Source organism: Cetorhinus maximus, chromosome 5, assembly GCF_964194155.1.
Source record: "Cetorhinus maximus chromosome 5, sCetMax3.hap1.1, whole genome shotgun sequence".
In the NCBI taxonomy this organism is placed as follows: Eukaryota; Metazoa; Chordata; class Chondrichthyes; order Lamniformes; family Cetorhinidae; genus Cetorhinus; species Cetorhinus maximus.
The window spans coordinates 79,865,601-79,880,833 of NC_135883.1; the positions used below are offsets into that span (position 1 = coordinate 79,865,601).

At 39.9% G+C, this 15,233-nt stretch overlaps 1 protein-coding gene across 2 annotated transcripts in view; it reads right to left on the minus strand.

The window, feature by feature from the left end:
• Positions 1 to 15,233, minus strand: part of akap7 (A kinase (PRKA) anchor protein 7) — a 183,850-nt gene that overhangs the window by 106,947 nt on the left and 61,670 nt on the right. For both annotated transcript variants that reach the window (XM_078542093.1, XM_078542094.1), the window contains one exon: positions 11,607 to 11,719. In XM_078542093.1, the coding sequence (XP_078398219.1) occupies positions 11,607 to 11,719 (113 nt within the window). The remainder of the gene's footprint in view (positions 1 to 11,606; positions 11,720 to 15,233) is intronic.

Below are 15,233 nucleotides of genomic sequence, written 5' to 3' on the forward strand. Positions count from 1 at the left end.
ATAATAGAATATTCTCCACTTGCCTGGATCAGTGCAGCTCCAACTACACTCAAGGAGCTTGACATCATCTAGGACAAAACAGCCCGCTTGATTGGCAACCCATCCATCACCTTAAACATTAATTCCCTCCACCCTGACGCACAGTAGCAGCAGTGTGTACCATCTACAAGATGCATTGCAACATCTCACCAAGGTGCCTTCAACAGCACCTTCCAAACCCACGACCGCTACCATCTAGAAGGACAAGGGCAGCAGATGCATGGGAACACCACCACCTGCAAGTTCCCCTCCAAATCACTCACTATCCTGACTTGGAAATATATTGCCGTTCCTTGACTGTCGCTGAGTCAAAATCCTGAAACTCTCTTCCAAACAGCACTGTGGGTGTACCTACACCCAATGGCCTGCAGAAGTTTAAGGCGGCGGCTCACCACCATCTTCTCAAGGGCAATTATGGATGGGCAATAAATGCTGGTCTGTCCAGCGATGTCCACACCCCGTAAAAGAGTAAGTAAAAAGTAATCACTCAAAAAGCTCAAGTGAGAATACCAACTGCAACGGGCAGTGAGGCTAGCACAAGGGAGCTGATTTTTAACATAACAAGACAGGATGCAGGTGATCAGTAATCTCCTGTCATAAAAAACATTTGAAAAGTAAATTTATAAGGTGCATCCAAAATCTACCTAAATGGACAAGCTCACCAGAGAAATTATAAGAATTACAGGGCTATGTGAAGGGGAAATTTGCATTGCTTTAAGTCTAGAACAGTCATCTGAGGATTGTTTTCAATTCAGAAATGAGGTCTTTCCATTCAAAATTATTTACCGTTTCTACTCAGTGAACTGAAGAAAATTTCATGTTTGACTGAATGTAATTGATAGTTGCCGATGGAAGGGAGAAGTGCAATTCTCAAGAAGTCACAGAGTATTAAATTACCACCTCTACTGAAACAGTGTTAGTGGCTACAAAATTGTTGAAAAATAAAATCTGATGTTTATACTTCAAATATTATGAGCACTGAGAAACAATAGATAACAAAGTATACACCATTCATGAGAATCACATTCAAATATCAGAGCCCATGCTAAGTGCCTCCTCACCATAAAATTCTCTTCTAATTTGAACAACATATACTTTATATAACATAGCTGAGAGGGAATTAAATAAAGAATAGATGCCAAAGATCTTTTGGATATCATATTATTTAAAGAGATAAATTAACCAAGTATCATATAAGTGGTCTCGTAGTGAGCACATTATGATGTTCAATGTCTTTCACAAATAGCCTCCAATTTTCAATATTTTTTTTGGCATGATACCCCACCTTAGTGCAGTCATTACATGTGATACCAACAGAACTCCCATGGTTTGACTTAGTGAATTAAAGGATACACTGAATATGAAAGGTGAAGTGTTTGTGTCATCAGTAAAAATTTGCTGAGATGCAAGTCTGAGCCCAAGTCTCATTCATTTATTACTGAAAGTGGTGGTGTTGTTAGGAAATAGAGACAGTTTAAGTAAGTTATATTTGTATTTGTGGGTGTGAGGAATGAGTTTCAGCTTTAAAGTTTAAGTTGTATTTCTGTATCTGTGTGCTAAGGAAAGGTCAAATTGAGTTTTAGTTTCACTTTAAAAGGTGCCTGCATTTCTAACGAGAGCTTTACGACTGTGGCAGCTAAGTTAAACAAACAAGAGTAGAGAAACTGGACTGTTGCCTAGCAACAGGGGTCCAGAGAGGCAGGTCCCTCCCACAAGCACACAGAAAAACTAAAGGAACAGCAGTTTTGAGTTCAGTTAGAAGCCAGGACTCCAGGGAGACTGGACACTGGGAGAGGGAACTGCAGAGAACAGATTTCCCAAAAGAACCAAAAGGTCCCAAGACCAAAGGAGTGAGACAGAAACAGGGGAAAGTCCCAAGCAGACCTTCTAGTCAAAATGAAGGACACAAACCTGGAAAAGGTCCTGCCAAGTGCAGTCAAGAGGCAGAGAGAAAGGCTCCAAGCTTCAGATTTAAAGAGATAAAAGCTGCAGAAAGCAGATTTAAAGCAAGAACAGTATGCAAGAGGCCAGAAGGTCCAAAGAGACGGCTGAAGGCCTGTAACTCTTTGCTATGGGCATGTGAAGCAGTGGTATACTGTTGATGGCTGAGTCAATGAAAGAGAGTGCATGGAAGACAGCTTGATCGCATGTGGTGAACTAGGGTAGAGGAACACCGAAAGGAGAGTTCAAAATCCTGGAGGAAAATGCTTTCAGAAGGCATCTGAGAGAAAGCACCAGTTTGGGAGAAGATTCCAAAGCAAGTCCTTCGAGAGTAGAGATTGGAAACCCTTGTGTGAAAGACGGAGTTCAGTGAGACTGGTTGGCATAAGAAGTGTCTGGGGGGAGTTGAGGAGAGATCCATAGTATCTGGTTGAAGTGGCATCTGTCACTTGGTTTCAGAGTGTGGTGTGTCTGACCACAGGTTGCCAATTGGTTTACATGGACTGTACTTACTGTGAACATTAGAGTATAAGATAGCTTTTGTAACTTGTGTTACTCTTACAAATCTGTATATATCTGTAAAGGTATACTTGTGGGTGAAGGAGTATTGTAATATAGTTCGTCTTTCCTTGTTTAATAAATGTTTTACTCTTTTGTTAAAAGTTCATTAGCTGACTCCAGTGACTCTGTTCAGTAGCCCCTCTCCATGTATCTAAACAAACAAATAAAAGTTAGGATCTATCAAGCTGGGTTCCACTCTGGGATCAGGCTTGTCCAGTGGTAACCTCAACTAGGGATCATAACACTGCACCGGAGCCAGAGTGGCATGTTAAATGGGGAGGAGGCAACTATGCTGGAGTGGGTATTGACCAGTGTTGGGACAGAAGAATTTTGCGGGACTGGGAGCAGCATTCAACAGCAGAAATGTTAGGCATTCTATACTGGGAACTGTAGTTTTGGCTGATTAAATTCCAGCACTTTCCCTGTATACATTTGTAATGTCCTAAGCCTAAATAGGGTGTTGTTATCTGCAGTCTCACAAAAGGAAACTCAATATATAAATTTCTGGAAGCTCTTAAACACAGTGACGGCTTTCTGTGTCTGCAAGGCATCTAGCTAAGAAATTCTGGTTGATACATATTGTAGTAGTTGTAGCTTTAAGTAATGTAGTGCCTGTAGCTTTAAGACTTATTGTGTTGTACAGTATCACATGACAGCATGAACGAATAAGCTCTAAGCGCGGGGAACCTTAGAGTGCGGGTTCTTCTTCTAGTTGTGGGGCTTGATGGAAGCATGTAACTGCTATTGCAGCCTGTAAATAAAGTTCGATATTTCTCATGAGAAACCTATCTGGAAAATAAAGTCCATAACACATATAATAAAAATCAGAAACAAAATTCACAGGAGACCTCCCAGTGGCCCAGGGAAATTGGTCGAAACTCTACGAAAAGAGGTGTGTAACCCCTCACAGAATCTAAGGACCATACATCTGGGATGTGCATCAGATGGTGGTACATTCAAAGGCCAGCACAATTCTTCCTCCCATGTTCCTTAAGGAGTTAATAAGAATTGTTTATAAGTATCATTTAAGTTAACAAGGTGTCAAATTCAATCAAATCTGTTTTCTGCTAATACAGTCACACTGGCAAAGAAGTTATATGCTTCTTTTTGCAATTTTAAAATTTGTCTTTGATGTGTTCTCAGCACAGTCAGAAGTCACACTGAATTACATGTACCCACAAGCAAAATTTGTTTCTGTCTCACTGACAGTTTCAAAGAGTTGCTCAATGCTCACCAATTTTCTTCAAAGTATTCCAGAGAGGAAATGAGTTTCTTTTTTTTTTAACAGAATAAGTTGTTACGATCTGGAATGCACTGTCCGAAAAGGTGGTAGAAGTGGATTCAACAGTAAATTTCAAAGGAAACTTGGATACATACTTGAAAATGAGCAGTTTGCAGAGATATACGGAAAGAACAGAGGAGTGAGAAAAATTTGATTGCTCTTTCAAAGAGCTGACAATGGCATTTTGGGCTGCATGACCTACTTCTGTGTTGTCTGATGTTTAAACTTGACAAGAATAAGTGAATGACTTAATTTGTTTCTCTCTTTTGCAAATTACAGCAGCAAGAAAGCCAAAGTTGATATATGTAGATGAAAACAAATAGTTTGCAGAGAATATAGCACTTAGAGAATATACTGTGATTGATTAGATGGAAAGGTCTCACGTGCTACATGGCAAGTGATCATAAATGGAATGTAACATCATGGTTATCTATTTATTAAGTCAATACTTTCTCAACAACAAATGAATTTTACAGGCTATAAATGGGGTAAAAACACAATAGGGTAGAAATTTCTGTTGCATGTGGAACTGTGGTACAATCATTATGGGGATGGTACATTATTAGACAGAATTGCTTCCCATCCTTCTCAACTGCCCTGGCATACTGCATTCCTGTGGCGGGGGCAGATCTTTTTTAAGCCTATCTCAGTTATATCCCTGACCTATTTAGGGGGCATATGTGGGGGATTCGCAAGAATTCCCTCCAGCTTATTAATAATGGGTCCAGCTGGACTTGAACTTGCTGACAGGAGGCACAGGTCTCATTGTGAGCCTTCAGAAACCTCCAGGAAGAAAGAAAACAGATATATTCAGTTTCAGGATAACTAATTACCTTGATCAGACTGACCCTCTGTTCATTCAGGATCATCTTTAAAACATCTTCTGGTATTTTATTTGTAATTTCCTGAGGTTTAGGTGCTCTGTCAAAGCAATGAGGTGATGCTCAGAGTTCTGCTTCTTCAGGCGGATGGGTGCTCCTGTTTGTGCCATTACATGCACAAGTACCTGACCAATATATTTAAATGACCCTGTCCCCCAGGTTTTGGGATTGGGTCAGCAGCAGCCATAAGTGGCAAATGGAAGGCCCACTTACCCCTTCAAAGGGTTGATGGAATTACCATGGTCATAGCTTGTTTTAGCTTCAAAAGCATTAATTGTGTGCCAGCCATGGCTCACTTGGCAGTACTCTCACCTTTAAATCAGAGGTTTGTGGGTTCAAGTCTTAATCCAGTGCACAAAAATCAAAGCTGACACTCCAGTACAGTACCCAGGGAATGCTGCATTTTTGGGGGTGCCATCTTTTGGATGAGACCTTTGAAGCTCTGATTGCCTTAAGTGGATGCAAAAGATTCCATTATACTATTTCAAAAAAGAACAGGAGGGTTACTCCCTGGTGTCCTAGTCAATATTTTTCCCTCAAATAATGTCACAAGAGTAGACTATTTGGTCATCATCACATTGCTGCTTGTGGGAGTTTACTGTGTGCAAATTGGTTGCTTAGTTTCCAACATTACAACACTGACTATACTTCAAAAGTTAATTAATTGGTTGTAAAGTGCTTTGGGACATGTGTTCATGAAAGGCACTATACAAATGCAATTTTTTTTTAAATCAGATCTTCAAGCAGACACATTTATAATATAAAAAGCCACTGACTTTATGGACTAGAATTTGGTAAAATCTTCCTTCAGTTTGTCAAACATTTGAACATGATTCACATCAAGACACAACACACTAATCCAAAAACATTGCATATGCCAAGTGCAAAATCCTTCAGGGTTCCAAGTAACAATATCTAGTGACAGGAAGAGACATATTAAAACTGGATGTAATTTGCTCATTATAGTTACCTAGAGGTTCATTTAAAGAAAGAATGGTTTGCATTTAGATCGTGCTTTTCACAAACTCAGGATGTCCAAAGCGTTTTGCAGCTAATGAAGTGCTTTTGAAATGCAGTCACTGTGGCAACGTAGGAAACCCTGCAGTGAATTTGCAGACAGCAAGGTCCTACAAACACCGATAACGTAAATGACCAGCTCACTGGTTCTTAGTGTTGTTAGAGGGATAAATGTTGGTCGGATCATCAAGTGAACTTCGCCGATCCTCAAAAAAGTGCCATTGGGTCTTTTACAACTACCTAAGATGGCAGATGGGACTTTGGTTCAATATGCCATCCAAAAGGCGGCACCTCCGATAGTGCAGCAGACGCCAAATAGGACACTTAGTGCTCAGCTCTCTGATGTAGGATGTAAAATCCCAATTTTCTGGCTCAAAGGCATTCTGACCATTGGGCCAAGGAAAGATAGTACAGAAGTTTCTCTTGGTGAAAAAAATGCCATATACTTATCATTATTTCAGATACAGTAATTACATAAATTTGAACAGTTTATGTACCAGTATATAGAAATGTAGAAAAGATTTGGATAATAAGTTCTAAATGCGAAATTAAACTGTTACTATAATAGCTCAATAAGCCACATCCAAATTATAAATAAAATTAAAATTACACTCCTCAACCTTTTTTTAAAAATCACGTCTCTTTTATTTTAAATGTGTGATTTAAATGCTGTTGTTGCTCTTGTATGGTAACACACTAAAGCTATGCTTAAACAGGAAACATAGCTTTTGAGTTGTGAATTACCTGTATTATAAATTGAAAGATGTTATGCATTCAAGGTCTTTCAAAATACTTAACATTAGATTTTCTGTTTTATTTATGAACTGTCAACATATGGTTAAAGAAATCTAGTAACTGCAGTCAAGCCAACTACAAGAGGTAGCTAATATTACTACAAATATATGAACCAATAATGCAACATGACGCTCGCCGTGAACTTCACAATATTTAACTACAATATTCCAACACACTTGAATGCTTCCAGTGCATAAATGAACAAGTGAATGAGACTAGATAGTCAAATTAAAAGATCTGTATTAATTACCAGAATGATGATGCTTTTTGATGCAAAATAAAGCAGATCCTTTGTGCTTCTGACTGTATTTCTAGATTTGAGCTGAGCCTTTACGATATTTGCTTCTTGTATTGCTAACAATAATTACAGGATCAATTCCTAGGATAGACCAAACTTCCATAAAATTCCTTTTCGAAGTGCGGCTTGCTGCAAGAACAAACTGCTTTAACAATCTGTGGATATTTAACCTATGGGCCGAATATCAGCTATGCAACAGATGTGCATTTTTTTTGACGCTGTTTCTACCCAGGTATTTCTCAGATCGTTCTCACTTATCTTATCCCTTCAGAAGATTTTCATGGGCTGTGATTTATGACGTGGTACACTGTAACTGGGCGCTAGCTGCAGTATCATGGCCTGATTAATTTTGGTTCAATGACTTTAAACTGATGACATGAAAGTTCCCATATAGTATACTCAGGCCATGGTAGCGTTTTTGCCATTTTCTATCCTTGATGCGGTAATGAAACTTGACAGGGCTAAGGTAATCATGTTTAAAAACCGGAGGTCAACTAAATATTCTGACACTAACTTCTTGTAATCATATAAATTAGCATTATGATATAGATACACATACAGGCAGCAATATCATACTTCATGCAATGTTTCTGTCATGTCAATTTCAATTTATGCTATGTCCCTATAGATACAAATCAGTAGTGTAGAAAACTAAATTATCTAAGGATGGATAAATACACGAGAGCAGTCTGATCGAAAATGAGCTCACTGACTGCAGAGATTAAATTGTTGTTTCCTCCTGGAGTTCAACATCAGAGGCAAATTTGTCTAGGCTTCAGCATTATTTTCTATGTAACTAAACAAAGCATCCAAACCTAAACCAACAGTGACAACTTAATTTATACAGTGCCTTTTCCATAATAAAACGTCCCAAGGCACTTCACGGGAGCGTTAAGTAGCAAAATTTGACACCGAGCCACATAAGATGATATTAATGCTCTGAGGAAGGGTCATACGGACTCGAAACGTTAACTTTATTTCTCTCTCCACAGATGCTGCCAGACCTGCTGAGTTTTTCCAGCATTTTCTGTTTTTGTTTAAGATGATATTAAGCTTGATACCAAAAGCTTGGTCAGAAGTAGGCAGAACATGGTGGCCAGCCAGGAGTCTGATGGAATAGTTAAATCAAGAGGTAACAAAGCATGGATGAGCAGATGAGCTGAGGCAGAAGCAGAAGCAGAGTCAGGTGCTATTACAGAGGTGGAAACAGGCAGTCTTACTGATGGTGGGGACGTGTGGCTAGGGGTTCATCGTTGGGTCAAATACTACACCCAGGTCATGAACAGTCTGGTTCAGCCTCAGACAGTTACCAGGGAGAGGAATGGAGTTGGTATCTAGGTAACTGAGTTTGTCATGGGGATTTTCAGTTTGCTCAATATTTAATTGGAGGGAATTTCTTCTCATCCATTACTGAATGTCAGATAAGTAGTCTGATAATTTACAGACAGCGGAGGAGTTGAGAGAGTTGGTGCTGAGATAGACCTGAGTGTCGTCAGTGAACGTGGGGAAAGCTGATGTTATGTTTTCGAATGATGTCACCAAGGGGTAGTTTGTAGATAATAAATAGGAAGGGGCCATGTATAGATCTTTGGAAACACCAGAAATAACTGTGTGTGAGCAGGAAGAGAAGCCGTTGCAGATGATTTTTTGGCTATATCTGACGAGATAGGAATGGAACCAGTTGAGAGTAGCCCCACCCAACTGGACACCGGCGGAGAGGCATTGGAGGAGGATGATCTGGTCAACTCTGTGAAAGGCTACAGTGAGTCGAGAAGAATGAGGAGAGATAGTTTACTTTTGTCCCAATCACAGAGGATGTCATTTGTGACTCTGATAGGAGCAGATTTGCTACAGTGAAGGGGGCGTAAAAGCTGTTTTGAGAGATTAATTTCAGGGAATATGAGCATTGATTTGAGAGGAGACAACACATTCAAGGTCTTTGGAGAGGAAAGAAAGGTTGAAAGTGTGTCAGATGTTTGCAAGGTCAGTGGGGTCAGGAGAGGCATGACAACAGTAGATTCGAAGGACAGGGGAACAGTAAGTGGCAAGAGAACTGGGAACAATATCTGTTCCCATTGGAGCCAGAAAGGTAAGTTGTCTTGTCAGCAGTTTGTTGGGTATAGCGTTTAATGAGCAGGAAGTGGGTCTCATGGACAAGATGAGCTTGGAGAGTGCATGAAGAGAGATAGGAGAGAAACTAGAAAAGGAAAGACATTCAGGACTAGGGAAAGGCAAACTTTAGAGGAGGTTTGGCCTGGTGAGCTAGGGGAAGGGAGGCAAGTGGTAGAAGCAGCTGATTGGATGGCCTCAATCTTTGTGACCAAAAGGTCAATGAGGTCCTCACATTTGCTGTTGGAGGTGACAATGGAGAAGACAAGGAAGATGGGTTCAAAAAGACAGTCTACAGTACATTAAAGAAGCAGGAGTTTATCTTTGCATTGCAGGAAGATCCTAGAATTGTGAGCAGTTTTTGAAGGTGACATGGGTCCCAAGAAGCAGGTGCTTTAAGTGGTCCAGTCAGATCTGATGGTGAATAGTTAGATCAGTTGTCCGCCATAAACACTGCCTCCCTAGGACTTAAGGACTCAAGTCCGCCTCCTGAGGACTTAAGGAAGCTGAGATAAGGACCATACCGGGTGGAGAGCCCAAGGGGAAAGAGAGAAATGATATTTATGGGAGCTATGGCATCGAAGGTGCAAGTGAGGATGTGGTTGAGCAGAAATGTTGTGATGAATAGAGAGTTAAGGGCTAGACAGTTGGTATTTTTAAAGAATAATTGTTAATGAATTGGGAAGGAGATGTTTACAGGTTTAGCTTCAGAAAGAAGTACGATAGGGAGGGGAAGTGGATGTGGGTGGAGAACAATGCAACAAGTGATCAGAGATTTATCTGTGAGTCATAATGGAGGATAAAAGGGCAGTGAACTCAGAGGAGAGAGTTGAAATGGAGGATGAGAAATCACTCAGTGAAGAGGCTGAAGGAGGAATGCAGTGAACATATCACTGTAAAACTTGCTATGGTAACTTTGATGGGCAGTAGGGAATGAGGATTTGAAAAGAGAGGTGAGGAGGTCGGAACAACAACAATTGACATTTATGTAGCTCCTCGAATGTAATAAAACATCTCACAGGAGCATTTTAAACAAAATATGAAACTGAGCCACAAAGGGAGATATTAGGTCAGATGACCAAAAGCTCAGTCAAAGAGGTAGGTTTTGGAGGAAAGCGAGGTGGAGAGGTGGAGAATTGCAGGGAGGGTATTTCAAAGCTTAGGGCTTAGGCAACTGAAGGCATGGCCATCAACGGCGCAGCAATTAAAATCAGGGGTGTTCAAGAGGAGTGCAAATATCTCAGAGAGGGCTAAAGGAGAGTATGGAGATAGAGAGGAGTGAGGCCATGGAGGGATTTGAGAACAAGGAAGAGAATTTTAAAATTAATTGCTTGACTGAGAGCTAATATAGGTCAACGAGCACAGGGGTGACAGAGGAATGGGACTTGCGGCAAGTTAAGACACAAGCAGAAGAGTTTTGGATGACCTCAAGTTTATAGAAAGTAGAATGAGGGAGAACAGCCAGGAATGCATTGGAATAGATGAGTCTAGAGTCAATGAAGGCAACAATGATGGTTTCAGCAGCTGAGCTCAGACAGGGGTGAAGTCAGGCAATGTAATGGAGGTGGAACACCTGTAATAAAATGCTTTTAATAAAATTATTCCTGGATTTACAAGGCGTTACAGGAGCAATGAATTGCCAAAAGCACAGTATCAGTTGTTCTTAAAGCCAGCCATATTTTCACTGCACACTGATCATATGTTTGTTTATATTTTATATACATTTACTCCATCTTTGTCTCATTGAAAACAGCATAGCACTACAGAAGCCAGGACAGATTACACTTTGTGCATACAAGCATCCGTTTCACAAAACAAGTGTGGAACTCTATTAGCATCATCTTTTGCAGCTTGAGTATCAGAATAACGCACTTCTCCTTGTTTAGCTATTGCTGCTGTACTGTGCCAATATTTCCTGTATAAAGAGGGTTTGTAGTGCTAGGTGTTAGAAATGCTTGTTTCATTTTAGAGTGTTAGTTCAAATTTAACACAGAACATAAAAGAATTAAGATTTCAAATTTAGGATTTGGATGGTGCAGTGGGTTAGAGGTTGGGTTAGTTTCTGTTCTGTTGATAGGAATGAAACTCTTCTGTTTGTATGCTATAACGGCTCTATGTAAAAGAAATACAGACAACTATAACTCAGCTCCCGCTGCATTAGCATAAATTGCCACTTACTCAAATTGGCCAGAGAGATAGCTAGCTTGAGAAACAGGTGAGAAAAGTTGCAAGAAGAAATGTGCCCCTGAACTTGAAATTAAGGCAATATACTGGCCTGGAAATGCTTGATATTGATTGCGTACAAAAATGGTTTTTTTTACAAAATCTACATTGCTGACATTCTTTACAATGATGACCAAAAACAAAATTATTACTGTGATGTCAATCAATTCACCATGATCTAAGATGAACATCCAGCAACATAAGTCTCCACCTTCAGCAACCCCACTGTTTCATCTATCTCTGTTCCACTTGCATTTTTGTAAACACAGAAATAAAAGGACATACCTTCTTGTGTGACAAAGAAAAGATTATTGCGAACCAATATTCTTCTCTTAAGGGCAGCATTCATTAAATTTTCTGTACAGCAGCAGCATTTAGAGCTGAGCAACTCCAGTTGACTGTTTCTGATATTGGCTCTACTTATATACCAGCTTATAATTGATTAGAAATGTGATCTGACCTGCTGACGTAGTTTTGGTGCCCTTGGTAGTTTCATAAAGGTCAGGTGAGGTTTAAAAGCTTTGCTGTCTCCAGTCAAAATGCCATTTGCTTGGAGTCTTGTCTTCACAGTCTCTGTGGGATAAGGAAATTGAGAGTTAGCTAATTCTGGATAAAACGGACATATAATGCATCTCCGAATGTGCCATGGTCTGCTGTCTATCATAGTACAGAAACAATCAATAGTTTCAGGAAGAATCATATCAATTACTTGGCTAAATAACATTGTATTAAATTAAGTAGAATATGCATTACAGACTGGAGGTCAACACATTATTAATTATTGCAATATTTTTCCAAGAGCTGTTCAATACAAATCTGATTTCTCATTTGCAGAGATGCTCTTGACAAAAAAGTCACCAGTATTTGTCTCAGTCCATTTCATGTACTGAACACATTTCAAACTACTCATTTGACCATTCTTTCAATAAGTATGTTTTGCTGGAAAGAACTCATTCTTCAATAACACCAAGCATCTTGTCCAAAATATACATCAATCTTTTTCAAAAGCATGATTCCATTTGATTTTTTAATTAGAAATATAAATTAAGTAAAAAAGCGATGCAGAAGAATGCAAGAGGTGGATTGGGCTGTAAGAATATAGCCTTTGCACCTCCAAACCATTACAACTTCAATTTATTTACAGCCTTTAACATAATACAACACCCCACAATACTTCACAGGAGGAGTATAAAGGAAAATTTGACACTGAGCCACATAAGGCAATATTAGGGTAGATGGCCAAACAGTAGGTCAAACAGATTTTAAGAAGCGTCTTAAAAGAAGGAAGTGTTGTAGAGAGGTAGAAATGTTTAGGGAGGAATTTCCAGAATTTCAAGCCTTGGCAGCTAAAGGCATGAGTGCCAATGGTCGAATGATTAAAGTCAGGAATGCTCAGTAGGCCAGAATTAGAGGAATAAAGAACGCAGAAATTGTTATGGTACTTTGGTGATGGTAGAGAAGGGGGATTTTAAATGAAAGGTGCAGGGTGGAACAAGGTGAGATGCTCAAAGGAGGAAAAACTGTAAGAGGAATAAGGGGACAGACCAGGGTGCGATTGGTGAGAAAACCACAACTCCACAGTGTAGGTCAAGTGATGAGTAGTCAGGAGCAGAGGCTTCATTTAGGGGGAAGATGTCATCACCCCTAAATCAGGTTTCCATTATGGACATGAAATCGACATTATCATCCACAGTGAGTTCATGAATGGCAAGTGCCATGTTCACATCTGGAGGGAGATGTGGAGAGAGGCAATGATAGCCAATCATTTGTCAGAGTCCACAGAGACAGTGCTGGAAGCAGCAAGTTGTACAGGGAGGAAATCATCAAGATTAGTCACCCCCTTCCCCAATGGGTACACTGGGCAGGAAGATTGGCAGGAAAGCAGGATGACACAGGTGTGGTTGCTGCTCATAATTGGCTGTGCTGAGTGCTTTGATGGGCCTTTCAGAGGTTGCAGAGGGAAGCTGTAGGCGTATCTAAAAGGGAGTTAAGCCTGACACAGCAGGAGAAAATTAGAAAGGTTGAGGAGTACTGACAAGTTAGGGTTGGGATATGAGAGAGTGGAGAAATGAAATAAAACATGACAGGAGAGAGGATGGATAAAGAGAAAATAAGAGTAAAAAGAAAAATGAAATTCTACGCTAGTTGATGAGTTGAAACTCAAATGAGTTTCAGGAGTAAAATTCCAATTCATAGTAGGCACCAATAGTCCCTTTAAAATTTAGTAGCTGTGTATGGCCCATTTTTTTTTGTGCATGGTCCCTTTAAATTTTTTTGTGTATCTGGGTATACACATTATTTATCACGAAAAAATGCATTCACAGCAAGCTCCTGCATAGCCATGACCCCACACAGCTGAGTGGGAGTATTGGTGGGAAACTGCACAACTGCCCATGATGTGGCATTTATTGGACAGTAATTCTCAGAAAAATCTAAAGATTGTCTGATGAGGGAAGTGAATGGAAAAGAGAAATGCCACGATAGAACCCCTTTGTGTTTAGGAACTGAGACATGTTGGGGAACAATAATGGGAATTTTACACTGCAATTGGCTGAAGTAATCTGCTTGATGTTGTAAATAGCATGTCTCCAGCATCGCCAGGCATCACTATGATGGGGACAGAATGTATTATTTTTCCAAAAAAACTTTTGTTATAATTCCTCATACCTTCATTCCATACCCATTCTCAAAGGCATTTCAATAGGTTAGCCCTCACTCATATGAACAGAGCATACATTTTTTTATATATGTATTTATACACACACATATATATATATATATATATAAAACGTCCGTTAATGCAATGAACTCAGATGTCATTCTTGTTACTGTATTTAGCTTGCTGTATACGTCACAAGCTCTCTTGTGGTTTCCTAGAATTAAGAAAGCAATAGAACAGACACTATCAGATCTTGATTTGGTTACGAATGACAGAACGGTCTTTTTCAAAATAACATAAGCAGCATCAAAAATAATACACCAGTTTTAATTCTTTTTACAGAGCTTTTTAATTCATGTTCTTTCCTTGGAAAATTAACATAATGCAAAATAATTCATTAACTCAACTAATATTGAGCCAGGGTCTTCGTGTTAAATATGTGTAACAGTAATTGTGTCTATCGCTTAAGTCAAAAAACTGGTGAACTGAAGCACACTATTCAATTTCTAACTCTAGAACTGTTAAAGTCTCACTAGGAACAAAGGAAACAAAAAATACTATTTCTCCAGATAGAATAATGCTGGTCAACAAACAAGCATGGTAGTTAAGAGCAAAAATGTTAGCCAAAAATCACTTGACCTCACTTTAAACTCCTCTATTCTTAAAGTATAATCTGAGCAATAAAGGAGACCAATATGCAAATTTTTTAAAAATTCATTTACAGGATGTATATGCGGCTGGCTAGACCAGCATTTATTGCCCATCCTTAATTACACTTGAGAAGGTAGTCGTGAGCTGCATTCTTGAATTGCTGCAGTCCCTGCGGTGTAGACACACTCACAGTGCTGTTAAGGAGCGAGTTCCAGGATTTTGACCCAGTGACAGTGAAGGAACGGCGATGTATTTCCAAGTCAGGATGAAGAGTGGCTTGGAGGGGAACTTCCAGGTGGTGGTGTTCCCATCTATCTGCTGACCTTGTCCTTCTAGATGGTGCCAGTCATGGGTTTGGAAGGTGTTGCCTATGGAGCCCTGGTGAATTCCTTGTAGGTGGTACACACTGCTGCTAATGCACGTCAGTGGTGGAGGGAGTGAATGTTTGTGGAAAGGGTGTCAATCAAGTGAGCTGCTTTGTCCTGGATGGTGTCAAGCTTACTGAATGTTGTTGGAGCTGCACTCATCAAGGCAAGAGGAGAGTATTCCATCACACTCCTGACTTGTGCCTTGTAGACGGTTGTCAGGCTTTGGGGAGTCAGGTGAGTTACTCGTCACAGGATTCCTAGCCTCTGACCTGCTCTTGTAGCCACAGTATTTATTTGGCTAGTCCAGTTCAGTTTCTGGTCAATGGTCACCATCCAGGATGTTAATCATGGGGGATTCAGCGATAGCAATTCCAATGAATGTCAAAGGGTTAGATTCTCTCTTGTTGGA